The sequence below is a fragment of the Cynoglossus semilaevis genome, chromosome 6 (assembly GCF_000523025.1).
Source record: "Cynoglossus semilaevis isolate Cse_v1.0 chromosome 6, Cse_v1.0, whole genome shotgun sequence".
Classification (NCBI taxonomy): domain Eukaryota; kingdom Metazoa; phylum Chordata; class Actinopteri; order Pleuronectiformes; family Cynoglossidae; genus Cynoglossus; species Cynoglossus semilaevis.
In genome coordinates, this window is record NC_024312.1 from 11,769,929 (window position 1) to 11,788,166 (window position 18,238).

Consider the following 18,238-nt stretch of genomic DNA (forward strand, 5'->3'; position numbering starts at 1 on the left):
GGCCAAAAGCGGCCCACTAGGGGGTTCGATCTGGTCGACCTGATAAATTTTAAAAGTTTGTCATGTTTTGGAAAATAATATTTAATTAAATATTAATATTTTCTAACATATTTCTACTTCTTTGCATGGTAAACTAAGGGAAGACAAAAAAGATTTGTTGTTATTTATAAGTCCGGCCCATTCGACATCTAATTAGGCTGTATGTGGCCCCTGAACCAGAATGCCCTGCTTTACAGTATATTATCAAGCAAAGGAAGTAGTGGAGGAAACATGACATAAATGGGGTCAAATCATTCGAATACTTTTACCATTGTGATTTGACACGTTGAAAAAATTGGGGAAAAAAAAAGAACTTCCAAGTATAATTAAGCCTCAGGGACAATGATTTGTCTGAGCGCGAGTACAAAGACTCATTTATTTGACATGCAGCCAACAGGAGGAAGCTGAGCTCGTCCCGTCCTGGTAGGCGGATGCTGCGTGTTTGTTGGGGACGTGCAGAAATATATACACGACAACATGAATGCCGTTCCTTTGAGACGCTCTGTTTCCTCCTTTTAACCAAAGCGCTAATACCCACCGGCACATTATATGGGCTGTGTGCGTACCCCCCGCTCGCTCGTACACACATGACTCAACTGGGGTCTTTTCATGCGACAAAAGCGGCACACATCCGTTTGTGCGTGCGGACGTGTGTGAGAACAGGACAGGAGTGGAAGACGGCTCTTTAGCTGCTGCACCTGTCCCACTTTATTAAGCTCTAATAAGTAGATAACGGGCTGGAAAGAAGGTTCGGGACGCCACCTTCAGCTAACTTGACAGAAATTAATTGGGTCCCATTAGTCAACGTTGAGGTCGACGAATATTGAGTGATTAAAGGGTCGTGTTGGTGTCGCTGCTGTGTCATTTATTTGTTCGAATGAGAACTTTTGTAGTCCCCTCATCCCATTTACTTCTTCCAGCTGTAGTTCCCTCATAGATCAGTGGGATTCCTGTTTGACCAATCATGTGCCCAGTGTCTGATGGCACGTTACTGCCACCCTGTCCCAGCCGTGCTCCCAGGTGGCTGCCGTGTTGGTGAGTAGCAGCGTTTGGTGTAAGTGGAGAGAGTCTTCCTCAGCGATCCATGGTATGGTGACTAATTCAACCATAATCCGCCTTTTCCCTCTCCTCTCTCCTCTCTCCCTCTCTCCTGTGGTTCCATTCATATTCTAATCACAGCTTTCCCCTCTCCAGCTCTCAGGCACTCCATCAGAGCCCTCCCAGCCTCGGGCTTTGCACTTTTACTTCCCCCCCTTTTGTGTCCGTTCCCTCTTCTCTTAGGCACACCAAAAAAAAATAGGGTTTCCACAGCAAAAGAGTGGAGCAGAAAAGTGACTAAAGCAGAAAACCTCACTCGTCCGCACTTTTACCGATTTTTGTTGCATGTCCTGGGCACGAGAAACGTCGACAGAAGTTGTTAAAAATACAATTTAAAAATCCCTAACTGAGCAAAATCGGAGAAACTGTACCAACAAGTGTCAACAAGTGACATATCAGATGTTGAGGTTAAGGGATGCTGCGTCGGCGGAGCTGCAGGGTTTATAAAACTTAAATTAAATACCATCATGGACGATGGGGAGGCCACAGTGTTAGGACTGTGTAGATCTAAGCCTCCTTTTTCAATGGGAGGGAGCTTTTCTTATTCAAAACAGCCCCACAAAAGACTTCCAGTGAGCCTTGCCACATCCCCATCTGACTTGGGGCCATTCATCAGCCTTCCAAGCCTATCAATGACATGTCCCCATCAGGGCTCCTATAAAATCAGCCCTTTTCCCATGAAACATCAACAAACATTTTGACGGGTCTGGCTTTCCCCCCGCTGGATTTCTGGAGTCTCTACTAGCCCCTTTTACACTCACCTCCCTCACTCCCACCTCCCCCTTTCTCCCTCCGCCAACACCACCCATCTCCGGGCGAACCTTAGATCTTCAAAATCTCCTGTGACGGGCAGTGGTCACGGAAACACTGGCGAAACAAGTGGAGAGCCGCCGTGGAGGGGGAAACGTGCACTGAGCCATTTTTGTAGTGGAACCAGTTGTTGTTGATGGGAAGAGGATGCATTGCGGGCTGCTGGAGGAGCCTGATATGGATTCCACAGGTCAGTCCGATTCTGCTCTGCTTTTACGGATGTTGGTTGGAAAATCATCAGGACTTGAGTTTGTGACGCTTGTAGTCAGATTTTTTTTTTTTTTTTGTCTTTCACACAAAAAGATGGAATATCAGCTTTAATTTGTTGAAGGAACTTCTTAGAGTTGTCTTTAAATGTACAACAAACACTTTTTTTTTTTTTACATTTTCATTCATTAGTCAAAAGCTGAAACCAAAGCACAGCCTGGTGCACCATCGTCCACTTGTTCTTTTTGGTTTTTTATTCTTTGTGTTTTAATCCAACACTTATCTCCAAGTGAAAATGTAAAATGTTTATTTATTAACTATTTTCAACCATATTAGAAGAAAAAACTAGATTTCATCCTATTTGCTGAGAGTTGGATTTTTTCCACTCCCTCAGTGAGTCGACATCTGTTTGACTTGTTGATCAAATTTTAATCCCATTATTTAGAGCTTCATCTTATTTGTTCCTGTGGCAAATGAAGCGTGAATCTGAGCCTGTGATCAGAGTTAGCTTCACTTCAGTGGCTTCACTTTTCACTTTCCTGGGTTTAGCAGCAAAAGTCAATGCGATCAGTAAATAATTTTGAGGCGATGGTGACAACGGTGTGGTTTTACTGGAGGTCAACGTTGAATTCCTGCACTTGTCATTCTGCCAAATATATAGCATATATTTTGGCACTTTATTTGACTGAAAAAAAAAATCTTTCAGGTTAGATAATAAATGTGATTTATTTTTCTATCTTATTTTTTCTATCTAAAAACAAGGTTGAAGTTTTTGATTCTCATCAAGGGAGGAGTTGCAAAACTTTTTGGGTCTGAATCTGAGCCACGCAGGTCATTCTGTTCTAACAGCAGCAGATTAACAAAAAAAAAAGATTTTCTTTATAAGAAAAAACTACTTTTTATTATTATTATTTCCCAGAAATGAAATATATAGCTTTTTTTTTTGCATTGGAAAGTAAGAAAAATCTAGCAATGGTAAATGTATCTTTAATCATATTTATATAAAAAACTCTTGAGTTTATATAAAAAATGTAAGAATTTTAAATAGATCTTTTTTACTCTGCCAGGCGTTGGCCATGGGAAGGAAGTGTTTTTTGTTTTTTGTTTCTTTGCTGCTCTCTCACAGAAAGCACACCAGTCGTGCTATTTTGCAGCAGAAACTAAAACAGGACAATGGCCAGTGTTCCAGCAGAATGCTTCAGTCATGTGCACTAGCTCTTTTAAAGCATGTTCCCTCACAGTCCGCTGTGAACAATGCTGGGTTCCTGCCGTCTTGGTGAAAACATCTCAAATAGAGCCACGGCTGCTGTGCTGTCCGTTCAATCCAATGTTGTCATCTCGCTTTGTCACAACACTGACATTTAGGGTGTTTCTTCTACACAGCCACTGTTTAAAGTTTTTGTAAAAAAAAAAAAACTTTTTGGGGGGGATTTTTTTTATATATATACATATTGTGGTTGTTTGTTTCTTTTTAGAGAGTTGGATTGAAAGATGCCTCAACGAGAGTGAGAGCAAACGTTACTCCAGTCACACGTCTCTGGGCAACATTTCCAACGATGAGTGTGAGCACAAACAAAATTAAACTATTCTGTTTTTCTTTCAATTTACTGCTGGAAGTAAAAACCCTTCATGTGTTGTGTTTCACAGACGATGAGAAAGAAAATAACAGGGCTTCAAAACCTCATTCAACACCAGCTACTCTGGAATGGTGAGTTTGAGTCGACCTTTTATTTCTGACAGTTACATGTGTGTGAAAAGGTGAACGAAATGTCTTAAAATCCCAAATTTTAATGGAAATAAAATGTTTGCGTATTTTGCTGTGTTGAACATTAACAAAAATATCAATGTTTGTCCCTTCAGTGCTTATTACTAACAGCAGTTTCACATTTAAAATGTTTATTTTACCTTATATTTTTCTATTATAAAAATATAATTTTTTGTTTTTTTCTGACACAAAGTTAATTTTACATTGTTTCTGCAACACAGATAAGAATAAAGTTGTCATTAGAATGAAAGACATACACTGTCTTTGTTGTCAAACACATTCACGCGTCAGGAACAGAAAACAAGGCGTTTTATCCCTTTTTTACATTTTATTCTAAGGCCTTTTTCTGATTCCACGAAATAGAATAGAATAGAATACTTTTCACCAATTTCCTTTTCATTTCATTCAGTAAAGATGATGATGATGACGTTTGTAACAGCCACCTTTACTTCATTCAACAATATATGAGGCTCCTGCTTGGTAAACACTGAAGCACAGCTGGGCAGAAATGAGTTAAAATAAGTGAATCTGTGCAGGGGGAGGACGACTGCACTCACTGACCTGTGGACAGATTACAGTCTCACACACACACAAACACCATCATCAAATTATATTTTAAAACAGGCTTTACAACAAATCATTCCTATGTGTTAGGATGGCTGGGAACGCTGTGTTTGTTTCTGGCAGTTCAGTTAAATTTCAGTTAATATTAAGGAACGACATCAGTTTGGACATTAAACAATATTAAAAAATCAGGTAATTTAACAATATTTAACAAGATAATATTAGACATTTTTTGCAACCATTATTGTTAAAGTCTACGTAAAGGATTTATTATTTTTATTCATAATAAATGAATGAACCTTAACAAATAGCTCTCACTCATGTTACACGACTGCAGCTAAGTCTCCTGAACGGTTGATATTCTGGTCAGTTCTTATTCTGAATGACGTTCTGCTGACTAATATGACTACAGTGTGTTTAATTTTACAAACAGTGTTTGTAGAAATAAACATATAAAACAAACAGGACTTTTTAAAGATTTAATTTGTTCGACCACTAGGGGGCAGAGATACAGATACAAAGTGCCAGCGAAGTAAAATCATTATCTGATACTTGCCTTTATGATATTTTAAATTCAATCCAAATACATTGAAAACGGCTTACTGTCATCATTTATGTCTACCAGAAGCAGGAGATTCAGAAAGACATTTTTACTTTATTTGTTCTACTGGAAACATCAGTTGTACATTATTATTTTTACACTAAACTATACTGTAAAGGTCAATGAAAGGTTACCAGCCAAAATATAATTATTTTATTTTCAGTACCTTAGGGTCTGGCAAGGAATGTTATCAGTGTCTGAGCGACGGATATTTATTTAGGAGTGAATGAAAGAAGAAAGAACCACAAAGAAAGTACCATAAATAAAATATTGTTAAACAGGAAATATATATATATTTATATATATATATGTTATAAGTTCTTACACAGCAGGTTTAAAATAAAACAAATTATTTGTACTTCTATTTTTTCAGGTTAGAGGCGAACTATGAGATAGCTGAAGGTGTGTGTATCCCCCGAAGCGCCCTGTACATGCATTACTTGGACTTCAGTGAGAAGCACGACACACAGCCGGTGAATGCAGCCAGTTTTGGAAAGGTGAGTAATGAAAAGTCTGATATTGATATTTTATTTCAAGCAGCCTCTTGAACTTCAAACTGTAAAATAGTCCTCAAATATGTAGAATATGCAGGAGAGTTTGTTAACACTTGACAACACACTCGTATCTGCCTCTTCTCTCTCTAAGGGGGGCGCTGTAAATGCATTTAGAATGCTAATACATTCATTCAAAACATCAGAGAGCAGTTCTTCAGACAGGACAGGCTGTGATGTTGCGTTAGCTTGTGTTAGCTTAGCGATGCTCTTTGGAGCTGTACTCTAACATCATTAATAATATAAACATACATATATTAATGTACTGTATGTGTGCCCTATTTCAAAAGATAAGTCAGTCATAAGTTTATAAACATTTTATGTCACATTTGTAGCAAATTATGGGACTTTCAGCCTACTTTAAGGTCAATGTTTTATTGCTCCTTCTGTCTGTGAACATTAGCGTGCTATTTAGCAATGTCCCCCATACTTTTGCCTAATCTTTGCCTTGTCTTTTGGGAAAAAGTCAGACATACTGTACATAATACATGCATTAGCTTAAGGAGCAGAGCAGCTTGAAAACAGGCGCAAAACGCCAGCTCTGCACAAATGATGACGTTGTCATGCCGAAGTTGCAGCCATCACACGAGGTGCCTTTAGATGCCACTGGAAATCTGACCATTATGGCAGTTTAGGTGTTTAAAAGCCACTCTCATTGTGTCCTTACATTCAAATTACATTAAAAAAAATAAATATACATAAAAAGAAACAACAATATTGGGGGCATAGCAGGATTAGACTTTGTAGAGACTCTCAACGTATTGTCCTTTAGTATTTTAACAGGGATATGTTAAAAAAGAAGGCCCATAATATAGTAGCAGACAAATGCACATGCAGCCCGTCTGTGTTCATTCAGCCCGCTTCACCTGAAACTTGGTTTGTTTTTATGTTGCTGTGCTGAAGTCAAATCATCTGCAGCTCAGCAGAACGTGATGCTGTGTGGCTGAAAACATCATCCAGAGCCAAAGGAGATGTGCAGTCTTTCTGTTCCCACAACCCCAAGAGGTTCCTCATAGCCTTCCTACCCCCAGTCATTCCCTGTACCCTGGATTCTAGCCTCAACCCCCAAAAAAGAGAAGGGGCCAGGATTAATGTGTAATTAAAGGAAATTTGGAAGGGTGAGATGTTGCGGAATGTTAGATCAGTGGCTGGAGCAGTGTGGGGTGTCCTTTAGGAAGGCTTCATTGATTCAGGACAAAAAAACAAGAGAGGGCCCGGACTGCCTCCCTGTCTGCTCATTTATCAAGCAGGACCTGACAGAAACTTCACAGCTTGGCCTCTTTTTTCATCCCACACAATGGAGAGCTACACTGTTTGCTAAAGTTTCTGCACCAGGAGCTGGAGCAAGATCCAATCCTTTAGACAAAAAGGGGAGAGAGGAAGAAGGGGGGGAGTGTAGAAGAGAGGGGAAGGCTGGATGGATGAGGGGAGACTGTTGATATTAAAAGGAAAAAAAAAAACCTAATACAAATGGATGTCATAAATCGATGGGTCTCAGTGCCCTCCAGGGGGGGCTACAACAATAGGACTTTCATGTTGTTCGGCTGATAATCTTTATTGAACACTTTATTATAAAGACGGAGTTCTTCTGCACCACTGCAGTAATACTGTCTCTGTTTTATTAAAATACTACAATCAGGGAACAGGTGTGTATTTTTTAAGACCTGGTAAATGTTATTTCAGAGAAGTTGTTGTTATGTCGTGTTGTTGCTGATGGTTAGCATGTTAACATTTAGCCAGTTTATACACATGGTTAATATCTTGTTTCATTTAGCCAGTACAAACCTAGATGGACTAACATTCAGTTCTTTTTTTTTTTTCGGTTTTTGACCAACCTTTAGCCAATCTGACAAAACCTTGGCTAATTTTTAACATTTAAGCTAGTGTTATCCAGTACAGAACTCTCACGGCCTTATTAAAACATTCAAATGTAAATTTGAATTGTTATCCAGTATCTTTGGGTTAGCATTACCTTAGATAACTTCATGAATTGGCCTTTTGATGTGAGTAACGGATTGACTTTGTGCATCAGTTTCTCCAGGACCACTTTAATCAACATTGGAAATTACAGAACTCTCATGGCCCTATTAAAACATTCAAATGTAAATTTGAAAACTTGAACTGTTTTTGCACAAGTATTTGTTCTTTAGATTATGAAACTGTGAATTGTAAAGCTGTTCTGATTTCCTCACTGCTCTGTGATGGTTGTGATGGAAATAGAATTTACCTAGATTTTTTTGAAAGAAATAATAGAAAGAAAAAAAAGAAAAAGAAAGTACACTCACGATTATGCCTTTCATTTATTCTGACTAGATCATAAGGCAACAGTTCCCAGCGTTAACCACCAGGAGACTGGGGACACGAGGGCAATCCAAGTGAGTTGGTATATGTTTGGTTTGGTTGGTCAGAATGAAAACGTTAACATCACATCATTTCATACTATATGTATATATATATATATATATGGTTTTTTTAGATGCTAATGAGTATTTTTCATCCAGATATTTTTGAGATTTCCATTTACACAACATCCGACTGAAGATTTTCTACCTTCTGATCTCTCGTCTTCAGATACCACTACTACGGGATTGCCGTGAAGGAGACGTCTCAGTATTATGACGTGATGTACTCCAAGAAGGGGGCGGCATGGGTGAACGAGACGGGAAAGAAAGAGGTCACCAAGCAGACAGTGGCGTATTCACCGCGCTCCAAACTGGGAACACTCCTGCCAGAGTTTCCAAATGTCAAAGACCTAAATTTGCCTGCCAGCCTGCCAGAAGAGAGGGTAAACAGGAGTTTAAAAAGTCCATCCTTACTCTCCCCTCCTCTCCGTGCCTCTGCTCCCACCTCTCCCTCCCATCTCGCCGTCTCTGCGCCCCCCTCTGGCTCTTTTATGTGGATTTTCACTGGGTTTGCGTTTAGAGAAGGAGCTCAAGGATTTATATGCTGGCTCCTCACTAACTCTTGATCTTTGGGGAGATAATAAGATCTAGCAATGACAAAGGACAGGCACTAGCTGTCTGGCTGTTAGAGGGGCCATGATTTTAAATGGTTTGTGTTTTGCTGATCTCTAAAGCAGGTTTTATATAACTCTGCCTGGTATGTGTATTTATTGGCTCTCATGCTTCGGAGGAGATTTATTTTCTTGTTTTTCTACCGCTCTCCTCTCAAAGAGTGAAAGGAGAGATTGAGAGAGCTATGCACTGAGATGGATGTTCTGTTGTTGATCACAGGTGTCAACCTTCATCATGATGTACAGAACACACTGTCAGAGGATACTGGACACTGTTATTCGAGCCAACTTTGACGAGGCAAGGTGTCTTTTAAATTTAAAACGTCACGCTCTCTCGGCGTCTTTCATTTGTAACGCTAAACGCCATGGTTTTTTTTTTTCCTGGAATCTTCAGGTCCAAAGCTTCTTGCTGCACTTTTGGCAGGGCATGCCACCCCACATGCTCCCTGTCCTCGGCTCCCCCACCGTCGTGAACATCGTTGGAGTTTGTGACTCCATACTCTACAAGGCCATCTCTGGTGTGCTGATGCCCACTGTCCTGCAAGCGCTGCCCGATAGGTGAGTCCTGCTGGGACATCACCTGTAAGAAAATAAACATTTATGATTGCTCATTAATTTAAATTGAATTTTAAACTATACTTCAGGCCATCTCCTGGGGTAATTTGATCAATATTTGCCACCTGTAATCAGTCTGACAATATAATAATAATAATACAATACAAGTGAATCCTCATATTATGAATTATTCTGAGATTTTAGTCAGTCTTTACCTGATTACCTGATGTCTTTTAAAGTCATGATCATAGAACTTTTAAGAATTCCAAGGTTTGGCCATATTGTAGTTCTGCTTTTTTTTTCTTTTTTTTAAACTTTTGTAGTATAATTTATTTCCCACTTCTTCTGTTTTTTATTTAACCTTTTACTTTAAGAGTACTGCCCCATTAATCGCTTACTTACAAATACAAATATAATAAATATGTGAAAGTGATTTTAGGCTGAAATTTCAAACGCTACTGAGATGAACAATGCTAATGCTTTTTAAGCTAATTGTTTTACCTAATCAACAACCAAATCAACATAGTTTTTCAGAAAATAATCTGAATCTTTTCAACTTCAGTTTTTGACTTTCTCCTGTGTTTTATCCTCTCAAAGCATGTATATATTAATATTTTATTTTGTTATGCACCTGTGGAGTTGTGGGAGTAATTACATAGTTGTTGTTGTTTTTTCAACTCTTACAGTTTGACTCAGGTTATTCGAAAGTTTGCCAAACAGCTCGATGAGTGGCTTAAAATAGCTCTTCATGACCTTCCTGAGAACCTGAGAAATATTAAATTTGAATGTGAGTACGAACACACCGCTCACAATCACAAACAAAACCCACAGAATTTTAACGTGTAATTTTTTTTTTTATCTGTGAACAATCATCCGAAATATTAACCCCAATTTATTTCCCTCCTTCGGTCAGTGTCCAGGAGATTTTCTCAGGTTCTGAAGCGACAAACATCCTTAAACCATCTTTGTCAGGTACTTATCATGATCTGAATTTTTTTTTTTTAATAAAAATCCATATGAACAAGCTCTGCTGATAAGCCACGGGTCAGTAATATTGTTGATACGTCTGCCACCAGGCGTCCAGGACTGTAATAAACAGCGCCGACATCACCTTTCAGATGCTGGAGGACTGGAGGAATGTGGACTTGAACAGCATCACCAAGCAGACACTTTACACCATGGAGGACTCACAAGAGGAACACAGGCAGCTTATTATCCATTGTACGTTTATGCAGATAAAACCAAATCTACTTTAACAAGTACAACACTGAGAACCTGCACTTCACTCGCACTCAAAAAAAACAAAACGCACACACCATCCAGAAATCATTCCCACGACCGGCAGAGTCAAAGCATCACTGATGGAGAGCAAAAGGTTGAATAAGTTAACTGCTGCTCTGAAATACCCTGCGGAGCGTCCGCAGTCGTCAGCCCTCGAGAGGTCGGAGGTCACACTTACGTGGCCGGTGTGACTCAAAGATGCAACCTTTATATGTGTGTAACCTGACTTTTCTGCCTCGTGTCACAGTGTATCAGGAGTTCGACCGTCTCCTGGAGGAGCAGTCACCCATTGAAGCGTACATCGAGTGGCTGGACTCCATGGTGGACCGCTGCGTCGTCAAGGTCAGACACCTGATAGGTTGAATTCAAAAGAACTTGACTCGTGAGTCAGCAGTTTTACTCACAGAATAAGTGAATGCTAACAGCGACGGTGGAAAACACAGACCTCATTTAAATGTCTGAATGACTTGCGTAGCGTCCTGAAAGACACCTGCTGCTGCTGAAGACCACTCGTTTCAATGTGTCTTTCTTACACACGGGCACTTAGCCTGAAATCCTCCCTGTTAATGATGTCTTCAAGCTTCCCATTACGGCCAGATATGGCCTTGTAAAATTTGGTCACCCTGGCAACGTCTTGGACGGCCCAGACAATGGTTCAATAGGAAGGTGTGTCCACGGGGGCAAATTAAATAGTTGACTTGTTGACATGTTTTTCGTTCCTGAGGGTTAAGCCCCCAATACAGACGTGGGGGTTAATTCTGCCTCCCCACCCTCCCCCCTCTTTTCTCATGGAAATCTTCTCTCTAGGTGGCAGGGAATAGGCCCGGCTGCCTGAAGAAGGTGGCCCAACAGTTCCTGCTCATGTGGTCCTGTTTCGGTACCAGAGTCATCCGGGACATGACCCTCCACAGCGCACCCAGTTTTGGTACGTTTCTTGTAGTCTTTTTATTATTCATGAATTTTTATTGTTGTTATATATAACACACAATTTAGTGCATACTTAAAGCTTTTATCTTTTTCTAAACTTTTACTTATTTTTTTCTAATTTTTTTTTAGTTATTACTGACTGTATTTTTCACAGTTTTGCCTTTGTTATGTTAATGCTAAACTCTCCTTTTTGCTAACGTGTCACTACTTTAGTGCTAGTTAGGGTGAGGTTAGACTAGTGGTAAAATGTTTTAGTTGTGGTTTAAATATTGCTTGCTAATAATAGAGTCATTTTTTTGGTGAAATTTAGCTTAATTAGTTAATATAATTCACGTAACCTTTTTGGAATTTTTTTGGTGAAATTTAACTTATGTTAATATAATTCACGTAACCTTTTTGGATGCTACTTTAATGTAGCATTACTTTGGCTGAAGACGGATGCTCAGGCTCAAATTTAATATAAATTATATTAAGATTATTTTGGGTTATGGAAAACAACTTTAGTACTAATTAGTAGTAGTTATTAGTAACTACTACTAATTAGGAGCAACTTTTGGTTCTATCTTTATTTACTTTTATTTATCGTCTAACTTATGACTGTGTGTGTATAATACCAGTTATTCTACTGTTCAACTTTTAGTTATGTTAAATTAAATGTCTTCCATATTGATATTTTTTTTAGAATATCAACTTGTAATGTAATCTATTTTCTCCACCCTCAAATATAACGTTAACAGTACAGTTCATTTTTTTGTTTTATTTTTTACCATATTGATAGCTAACTTAAAGCTGTCCTGTGGCTAACTTCATGTTATTTGTGCTATATAACTATAGAGCTATATTTTAAATAACTTTTAACTAACTTAAATATTTTCTCTTCATTATTTTACCATTTCCACAATTTTAGCAACCCTCTTGCTAACGTAATTGAACTAATTTATTCTTCAGCTCAGTTTTAGCTCTTCAACATCATCCCTAGTTCAACAACATTTTGAAGATAACGTTTCATCCACGTCAACATAGATGGAATTTGTATGTGAAGCTAAACATTTAGGATCGTTAGCCAAAGATAAGTGTATATTTTACAATAAAAGACATCAACGGTGTTACAATAACTGTGGATACAAACAGTGTCAAGAGAATTAAGGGCAACATTGTTTTCATTATTTATTGTGTGAAACCAAAAATATAAAAGAAATCCTTTAAACAAAGTCTGTTTGTGTTAAAAAAGATATACATTTTTAAATTTCTAAATCAAAGTATGTATTTCTACAGTAGTCGTCTTGTATTCACGTCTGTTTTCTAGAAAGATCCTTTCTATACATTATTGTATTAATAAGATGGCAGGAACTGCCTCTTCATTTGGTAAATATCTAATTAAACCAACCTTATTAGTTAACGTCCACCAAACAAGCAATTCACAATTTCTTAATTAAATCAAAGGGCCGTTGTATAGAGGAGAAGAAAAAAAGCAGTGAAAGGCAAAGTAAAAGAAAAGAAAACGGCTCTTTCTCTTTCCTGTGCTTTGGTCTTTTGGCTGTGAATATGAAAGACACAGCTGGTTTTAGTGTTTTGATAGAGCAGGTCTCCCTGCACAAACAGCTAATTAACAAAAGCTGCCCCCCCCCCTTCCCTCCTAATGTGTTTGCCTGTCTTTTCCATTTTATGACTGCTCAGTATTATACCCTCCTCTCCTGAATGGCCGCGAGTGTTTATTATGCACACGGTGGCTGCAGTGACCTGCACAATGACACAATTGTGACACTCCCCCACATGCCAGGGTCTCATCTTCCGAACGACCCCGGGGTCAGCTGACATATTTTAGTCACAAAGTCCATACATGGAACAAGTACACTTGTTTCCTTTTTAACAACAGACGTGTACTGTCAGTCTGCAGGATGTGAAGTCATCAGACAGATGTTTCTATCGCCATCTCAGGCTATTTCTACTCTCTGTATTTGTTTTCAGGGCCTTGTGATTAATATGTTACAGTAAAACAGATGATGCGCTAAATACAGGAAAAGTCATTCAATGATACGGTCACTATGCCAAGGAGAGAAAATACTATCAAAACTGGCTTCTCATTTATTTTTTTTAAGATTTAAAAACTCATCTGAAACCAAATGAGTGTAGAGCAGTGTTCCCAAACTTTTTTTCCAGGAACCCATATTTTAAAAGTCACAAACCTTTGCGACCCAGACCAATAGACATTATTCATAAACTGGGAAACATGATGCGAGATGACCCAAAAACAAATCTCTTGCGACCCACTTAAGGGTCACAACCCAGTCTTTGGGAAACAGTGGTGTAGACAAATATGTTGGTTGAAATATTTTCTATGCCAAAGACAGAGGGAGAATTGGAAATGGAAGCCTTCCTTGAAATGCATTGTAAATTTGATTCCCCGAAAAAGAAAAATCAAAAGCAGAGTTAGGGAAAAAGGAGATGAAATCACACACTAAAAATGAACTTGTATCAATTCTACCTAATACAAGTTAGCAAAAGCAGCATCTAAAACTACTATGAATTTGGCCAAAAAACAACTACTATGATGTTAGCCAGAAAAACAACAACTGTTCATGATCCGACCTTCGACCGTGTTGAGCTTTTACCATATTTTAAGACAAGAACCTCAGAAAAGGTTGACAGCATTTACACAAGTTACAAATAGTTGGCAGAAATACATTCCATTGATGATTAGATTATGACGATGTTATGAATGAGTTATTATTATTAATATTGTACTCGTACAATAATAATGTAACCAAGGCTTGTACGTCCGTTATCCAGATCAGTTCATAGCGTACCATCAGCAAACTCTCTTATTCGTTTTGCTCTATATTACTAATGTATTTCAAAAGAATATTAAATCACTACTTTCTCAGATAATCAGACGATTCTTTTCACTTGTTGTTGGTTTGAATGACAGTTGGCATCATCACGTTTCCTCCTGTGTGTTTGTGTTCAGGCTCCTTTCACCTGATTCATCTCATGTTTGACGATTATGTGCTTTATCTGCTGGAGTCCCTGCACTGTCAGGAGAGAGCTAATGACCTCATGAGGGCCATGAGGGGAGAGGGCAGCACAGGTGAGTTCACCGTCACAGATCCTTGAACAGGCCTGGCCTTTCCTTAAAGACTTCACAGTTAAAACTGTGAAAAATCACACAAAATCTTCCAGTTGGTTAATGACAAGGTTAGTCTTTTTTATTTCGTACGGTCCAGTGTTTCATCTCTCCGTTCACACCTACAGCAGAGAGGGAGGAGGAGTTCAAACTGACAGAAACGGCCCCTGCCTCTCCATCACCTGAATCCTACTCTCCCGCTCGGTCCGTCCACTCGGTGGGCGTCTCCTCAGCCACGTCTCCCACGGCGGCGGTGTCCCCGGACTACACTGCAGTGACCGCTACCACAGGTAAGGCGGCCGTCACTGTCCATCAGTGTCTCCCTCTTCTATTGCACATAGTTCCTCTGTGCAAACACGGTTGTCTCTGCGTGTGCACGTGTCTAGCAGGCGCTGTTCAGTCATATACCTGGTCCCTTACATACACAGTGACAACGGCAGGGGGCGCCACTCCAGAAGCTGGCCAGCAGTTGTCCTGTATGAGGAACAGTGCCTCTGTGCCTCCCCAATCCTCCGCACACAGGATGCCGGTCTACGCCCAAAGAGAGGAGCATGGGTAATTATGGTTTGGATTATTAATGATCGTGGTTTGTTTTCACTCTTCCTGATGAATCCCTTCCTCTTCTCTCTAGGATTTTAAAATATTAAATTCAATTTTGCTTCTGTAAATGATATCTTATTAATAATAGGTAATCAATAAGGCAAATGAAAGCTACATTTGATTGAATGTAAGAATAATTGTAAAGGATACATTTTAAAATATATTTTCTAGCATTGTAGGCAGCAGTCAGAAAGAAAGGGTTCGAATTTGGCCATTCATTTTTCAGGTTTTAAAATGATTTATTAAAAATGTAACCATGTTTTGGCCAAGTCTAAGTGAAAAGCTGTTCTCTCTCTCTCTCTCTCTCTCTCTCTCTCTGGCTGCCCCCCCAGCCGCCCCTCTCTCTCGCTCTCTCTCGACACTTATTTGTTTATTTATTTCTTAAATGCATTGTACCTTTATTTTCTTTTCAGGTACACTGGTAGCTACAACTGTGGCAGCTACACCAACCAGCATCCTCACTCCATCCAGGGCCAGTACCCCAGTCTGGCCCACGAGTCACCAATCCCTGCCCCCCTCCACTACTCTGCCTACCACCGCTCGTCTGCGCAGGTTAGTCTCAGTCAAACAAAAGATGAGCGTATTAACAAAACGAATGAAAACCGAAACCGATATAAAAACAAGTCATAAGTAAGTCTAAAAATAAATAAATAAAACACCAGCGATACCAGAGAGAGAGGAACAAAAAGAGAGACATTTGTTATAATATTGTTATTCAGTGGTGTCTTTTCCACATGTGCAGCTGAAGCCCCATGTTGTGCTCCCTGACCTGCAGTGACCGTCTCTTTCCGTGCCTTGATCTCCAATAATGGGATTGACTGTGGTGTTTATATTTAGGGAGGAAAAGGAAAAAGATTCTACTTCCACTTTTTTTTATTAGACACAATGCTGGAGCTTTGTCTGAGTACGAGCTTAAAAATGGAGCTGAAAACAACAAAAAGGAACTTGTCAAATTCACATCTGTCCAAACATCTTTGACGACAGGCAGATTTTTACAGGACTGTTTGGGGTCAGTCACCACGGGCGACAGAAATTAGACAAAAAGTACAGCGTTTCAGCTGACGTTTAATTATTTAAGTGGCTTCTCCCCATTTGCTTCAGCTTGTGAGGCAATTTCCCCTCACAGGAAATCTCTTTTGGCCGAGTTGCTTCACGTCAACTGCAACACTGTTCAACAAAGAGATTTTCTTTTTTTAATTGGCGATGCTGTATTTATCACACATTTAGAACACTGGAGCACAGCCGCTCAGAATTAAAGTGATATTCTAAAAGATTTTTTTCTTTTTTTTTAACATGTCACTATATGTCCGAAATAATTCTTTCTTTGTTAATGAACAGATGATATATTAAATTTAAGACAAATTAGTTTTTCCTATTTCAACAAAGAAAATTATTTTAATGAAGTGTGGAGTTTGCTTTGTTTAGCAAAGAATTAAAGCCACAATGAAATTATATTCACACCTTTTAATATGACATTAAAATTAAATTCTCAAAAATATTATTACGGTATAGAACAGAAGAAGAAAAAAACTAGTGGAAGATGTGCAGAGAAAATATTGAAACTAGAAAATATCAGTAGCAAAGACAGAGTGAAAATAGAAGATTAAAGAAAAAATACCACAATATGCACAAATATAAAGTAGGCAACGGTATTATAGTACACAGTGTACATACAGTATTTCGTGTTGCTTCTGTTTGAAGTATATAAAACACGACAGTAGTATTATAGAGGTTGAGAATGTGATAATTATCAGCAGACAGGTTAGTCAGTTAGCATCCTCTAACCTTTGACCTCTTTCTGCTCCACAGTACCAACTTAACGGCCAGATGACTCGGATGGAGCCATGTTTAATGAGCGGCACTCCCCGGTTGCACTCTACGCCCGTCGCCCCCAGGTGGCCAGACGTGTCACCAGTTAACAGCTGTTACACCAGCCCACCTATGCATTCATCCCGCTACGCCGCCTCTGGGGACATGTACCCCCCACTGGGGCCGCGCAGGAACTCAGAATATGAACACTCACAGCATTTCCCTGGTTTCGCCTACATCAACGGAGAGACCCCTGCAGGCTGGGCCAAATAGTGGTCGAGCACCGATGTTCTGACTGCCAGTTAAGACATGTTGGACCTCAAGGCCTGCCAAACTCTCACGAGGGCTAAGTCTTCAAACTCCTCCTGTCACGTTGTGAAATTTGAGCAGTGAGTGGAGACGGCAAACGCAAGGTGAAAGGAAACATGGAATCACGTACAGACAGCTTGAAAGACTGGTCGTGTCAACCACCGCTGATGGTTGCTTTATAATATATATGAACGTTTTCCTCAACCGTGCTTAGAAGAAAAAGTATTAACTGATTCAGATTGTCAAAAAATGTGCAGCAAAATCATTAAAAAAGTGCAATGCTGCTGCCAAACTGTGCCTTTTTTCATAGGAATGGAATGTACACCTCCGCTACTATTTCCCTCATCAGTCTCATCAGTCTCTGCACATGTCTGTCAGCGACTGATGATCCGTGCGTTGTGGGCGGTCCCTGGCACCTGTACAATCTCAGCGACGCCGCTGCCTCTTGTTTCTCAGCACCGGGCAGCAACTTGTCCTGACGTCACTTCAGCAGGTGAAAACCCCTGCTGCTGCAGGACCAAGATGAACTGCACTGCCTGAATGATCTCCTAGGAAGCCTTTTATATGCAGTGACCAAAACTTCTTAGGCAAAGGATATAAAATAATGAAGAAAATATTAAAGACCTTAATCAGTTTCTTTATGTTGGATAGTGTTTGAATGCTGTGATGAGTGTATTGATTGTATTTCTGTTGAAAGAATTGACCGTATATATGTGTGTATATATATATATATACATATATATATATATATATATATATATGTATATATATATATATATATATATATGTATATATATATATATATATATATATATATGTATATATATATATATATATATGTATATATATATATATATATATATATACATATATATATATATATATATATATATGTATATATATATATATATATATATATATACATATATATATATATATATATACATATATATATATATATATATATATACATATATATATATAT

At 39.0% G+C, this 18,238-nt stretch overlaps 1 protein-coding gene across 4 annotated transcripts; it reads left to right on the forward strand.

The window, feature by feature from the left end:
- Window positions 1-30: 30 nt before the first annotated feature.
- rfx4 (regulatory factor X, 4) lies at window positions 31-17,973 on the forward strand. Of its 4 annotated transcripts, none has more exons than XM_008311996.3 (18): window positions 31-2,137; window positions 3,630-3,716; window positions 3,802-3,862; window positions 5,458-5,581; window positions 7,949-8,010; window positions 8,207-8,420; window positions 8,869-8,946; window positions 9,043-9,206; window positions 9,890-9,990; window positions 10,117-10,175; window positions 10,280-10,424; window positions 10,732-10,826; window positions 11,292-11,409; window positions 14,380-14,499; window positions 14,664-14,825; window positions 14,922-15,090; window positions 15,549-15,687; window positions 16,945-17,973. In XM_008311996.3, exons 1-18 carry the CDS (start codon window positions 2,095-2,097, stop codon window positions 17,215-17,217), a joined length of 2,214 nt encoding a protein of 737 aa, XP_008310218.1. In that variant the 5' UTR covers window positions 31-2,094; the 3' UTR covers window positions 17,218-17,973. The 4 variants fall into 4 exon arrangements, with proteins under 4 accessions (XP_008310218.1, XP_008310219.1, XP_008310220.1 ...); XM_008311997.3 differs by having other exon boundaries at window positions 14,925-15,090; XM_008311998.3 differs by having other exon boundaries at window positions 14,964-15,090.
- The last annotated feature ends 265 nt before the right edge of the window (window positions 17,974-18,238 follow it).